The following is a 3,191-nucleotide window of genomic DNA, read 5'->3' on the forward strand; positions in this document are numbered from 1 at the left end:
GCATATTTGGGTAATCCGGACGAGGGTTCAAGGATAATCGTAACAATATAAGTTCCTATTCAAAATATGTTTAAAATATATGAAATTTACTATTGAATAAGGTTTTTGTTGAAAACTAAGTAGTTTATATTTAGCTAAAATCTATTATAGCACGAAAAATTGTAGTTGAAAGGGTAAGTTTATGAAAAGGCATTGATGAGTGGCAACAGTGTAGTAAGCAACACTGAGGGCTCCAGTAACCGACAAAATCCTGCGTATACAGACTACGTTTAAGTATACGTTCTGCGTTCTCGACTAATTTCAGCTTGAATCCAAAAATCCATTTGTAAACGTGTGTAATGGAAGTATACGTAACGTTCTTAGCTATTTTTTATTCACTGATAGCATTTTCGTGGATTTTTCGGAAAACCGGACTACGATGGATTCAGTTATAGCTCTGTCTATGAAATTTGAATCAAAGCGCTTTGGAATTTACTTTTTAGCCCTATTTATCTCTTAAATGTTTAAGTTATATTTAAACAATAATAAAAAGTTAAAAATGTTGTGCCGAGACATGAAATCTTTGTTTAGTGCTACATTTTCCTGATGGAAAGCAAAGAACCGAGTACGTTCGCAAATGTTACTGCAACAGGCGTTATGTCAGAATACTTTTGACACTCACAGTAATTTTCGTTTTGTATATCTCATAGTATTTTGGCAAAATTTTTCGCAGATATTTCCCAATTCACACAGAATTCTGTGTATTAATACTAATTAAATTAGTAAGCTCTAAAGTACTTTTGATTATAATTTAATTAAAGCAACATCCAACTGGAGTTAAAAAAGATGATACGGTAAAAGTGTTTAAAAAGCAAAAACATTTAGGGAATTGCTTAAATATTTAATAGCGGAAATTTGCAAGCTGCTGCAATGCTATACTTTAATTCGAGCAACAGAATAAATAGTACTTCATTATGGAAGCCGCTTTTCAGTAAGTGTAACTCTCTATAAATCGCCTACACATCCCTCCTCACGCATATTTGTTTCTAGTGTTGCTAGCCATATTCGCCACACCACTTACCCATGCAGCCCACGCAGAAGCTGCGCGAGTTCTTGAACTGAGCGATCGTTTCTTGGAAGTGTACAACCAAGGACAATGGCTAGTGATGTTTTATGCCCCATGGTGTGGTTACTGCAAACGCACAGAACCAATTTTCGGACAAGTAGCGCAAGAATTGCATGGACTGAATATACGCGTAGGAAAAGTTGACTGTACTCGTTTCACCAATGTGGCACGTGAGATGAAAATTCGTGCCTACCCAACGATTATGTTCATTAAAGGCAGCGCAAAGTATGTGTATAATGGTGATCGCACTAAGGAAGAATTGGTTGATTATGCACTGCGTATGAGTGGCCCTCCCGTACAGCTAGTTACACGCCCCGAAAGTGTTGATATGCTTAAGGGTTCTCACACTATATTCTTTATTTTCGTTGGCCAACAAGAGGGTATTTTGTGGGAATCGTATTATGCCGCTGCAGAGAATTATCAAGAATATGGATTTTTCTATGCAACCTCGCCGGATATAGCATCACAACATTTCGATTTTGAGCATTTACCAGCGCTGCTGGTTTACAAAGATGAGCAACATTATGTATATCCACATGCACATGTCGTAGACACCATGGAGGGCACCGAAATTAATGAAACGGTTCATCATTGGGTGAATGTTGAGAGATTTACAACCTTTCCGAAAATCACGCGCTTCAATATAAATCAGTTAATGCTTACGAAGAAGTATCTTGTTGTAGCTGTAGTAGAGGAGGACAAACTAAACCAAGTAGCTACACATGAACTAGAATTCCGTGACATGGTTGAAGCAGTTATTCGTAAGCATCGCGATAGATATCATGATAAATTTCAATTTGGATGGGTAAGTGCGTACTAATTCATACAAACTACACCTGCTTATTAATTTTAAATATAATTTTTAGATTGGCGAACCTGGTATAGCACACTCTATTATATTGGATACATTGCCTACTCCTCATGTAATCGTGATCAACTCTACAACCCAACATCATTACATACCAGACGATGAACCTCTAAAAATTACACCGCAAGCACTTCACATCTTCCTAGAGTCGATTCATAATGAAAGCGCTACACCACTAGGTGGCGACACTTACTTTGTACGACTACGACGCGCATTTTTCGAAGCTAAGAAGGGATTGCGTGACATGTGGCAGGGCAATCCTGTACTTACTACTGTCATATTTGGATTGCCATTTGGATTTTTGTCACTCATTTTATATTCCATATTTTGTGGAGATTGCTTCGTGGCCTCAGACGAAGAAGATGATCACGAGAAGACAGAGTAAACTTTACGTAAAAAAAGCTTCCGCTTTTTAGAACATTTAATTAGAACATTCATTTAAATTAATTTATATTTTCTAGTCTACTTAAATTGGTTTGTAGTTTAATTTATAGGTGCCATGTAAATTTGTTTTATATTCTTGTGTACATGTAAGAAACAAACTAAACACAAAAATATGTTATTATTTTTATTAGTTTTATAGAAGCGAATGTTTGATAGGAATAAAAAATTGCAATATATTTTACATTCCAACATCTTGCAATGCGTATTTGACCAAAAATAAAGCGTTCGATAATAAAATATTGAGAAAAACTAAATCGCTTATTTCTTTACTGAAGTCTGCGATATTAAGGTTTTTAATAATACATGGAAGCATCTCAGATATTAAGTCGAAAAAATTGTACCGATTCTAGATTTGGTCTTTGGCAGATCGTTTGGTCCAATTACGCAGTTCTAGAAACTCTTGATCTAAAAACCTGCATTATTAAAGGATGGTGATTTATTGTGATATGAAAACTTTCATTTGCACATTTATTAATGATTCATGTTTTTAATTTTTATCAAGTATTTCTAGCATTAAAAATAAAACTTAGTTTTGCATAATGATCTGAAACGATACTAAAAATTTGCAATCATTTGCGCTGGCAAAAAAATAGTGAATGGCCACGCGGCTATATTGAAAGCTGCTTTAACTTATAACATCATAATTTTCTGCGAGGGGCAAATAATCGTAAATAAGAGAATGCAACATTTAATTCTTAAGTGAATAAATACGTTTATCTATAATGTTGCATTGATTAGATTTTAAGCCACTGTCATACATATGTAGCCCTCGAG

General features: G+C 35.0%; 2 protein-coding genes across 3 annotated transcripts in view; one reads left to right on the forward strand and one right to left on the reverse strand.

Annotated features, from left to right (window-relative positions):
- Positions 1–696: 696 nt before the first annotated feature.
- Positions 697–2,734, forward strand: LOC118746865 (protein disulfide-isomerase TMX3). Its single transcript, XM_036480826.1, has 3 exons — positions 697–970; positions 1,030–1,910; positions 1,972–2,734. Exons 1-3 carry the CDS (start codon positions 910–912, stop codon positions 2,356–2,358), a joined length of 1,329 nt encoding a protein of 442 aa, XP_036336719.1. The 5' UTR covers positions 697–909; the 3' UTR covers positions 2,359–2,734.
- Positions 2,735–2,884: 150 nt separating this feature from the next.
- The window catches only part of LOC118746866 (programmed cell death protein 5), a 1,281-nt gene continuing 974 nt past the window's right edge, over positions 2,885–3,191 (reverse strand). The window contains exon 4 of one of the 2 annotated variants that reach the window (XM_036480828.1): positions 2,885–3,191. The gene's annotated coding sequence lies outside the window, so the exon portion shown is untranslated. The other variant, XM_036480827.1, reaches the window with a different exon arrangement.

Source organism: Rhagoletis pomonella, unplaced genomic scaffold, assembly GCF_013731165.1.
Source record: "Rhagoletis pomonella isolate Grant_MI unplaced genomic scaffold, Rhpom_1.0 Rhpom_scaffold_00011, whole genome shotgun sequence".
Taxonomy (NCBI): domain Eukaryota; kingdom Metazoa; phylum Arthropoda; class Insecta; order Diptera; family Tephritidae; genus Rhagoletis; species Rhagoletis pomonella.

What these genes read in the sequence shown, in the direction of transcription:
- LOC118746865 (XM_036480826.1), top strand. Translation starts at nt 910, where the DNA reads ATGCTATACTTTAATTCGAGCAACAGAATAAATAGTACTTCATTATGG. An exon ending in ATTATGGAAGCCGCTTTTCA is followed by an intron (nt 971 to 1,029) that starts GTAAGTGTAACT and finishes ATTTGTTTCTAG; the next exon opens with TGTTGCTAGCCATATTCGCC. An exon ending in ATAAATTTCAATTTGGATGG is followed by an intron (nt 1,911 to 1,971) that starts GTAAGTGCGTAC and finishes TATAATTTTTAG; the next exon opens with ATTGGCGAACCTGGTATAGC.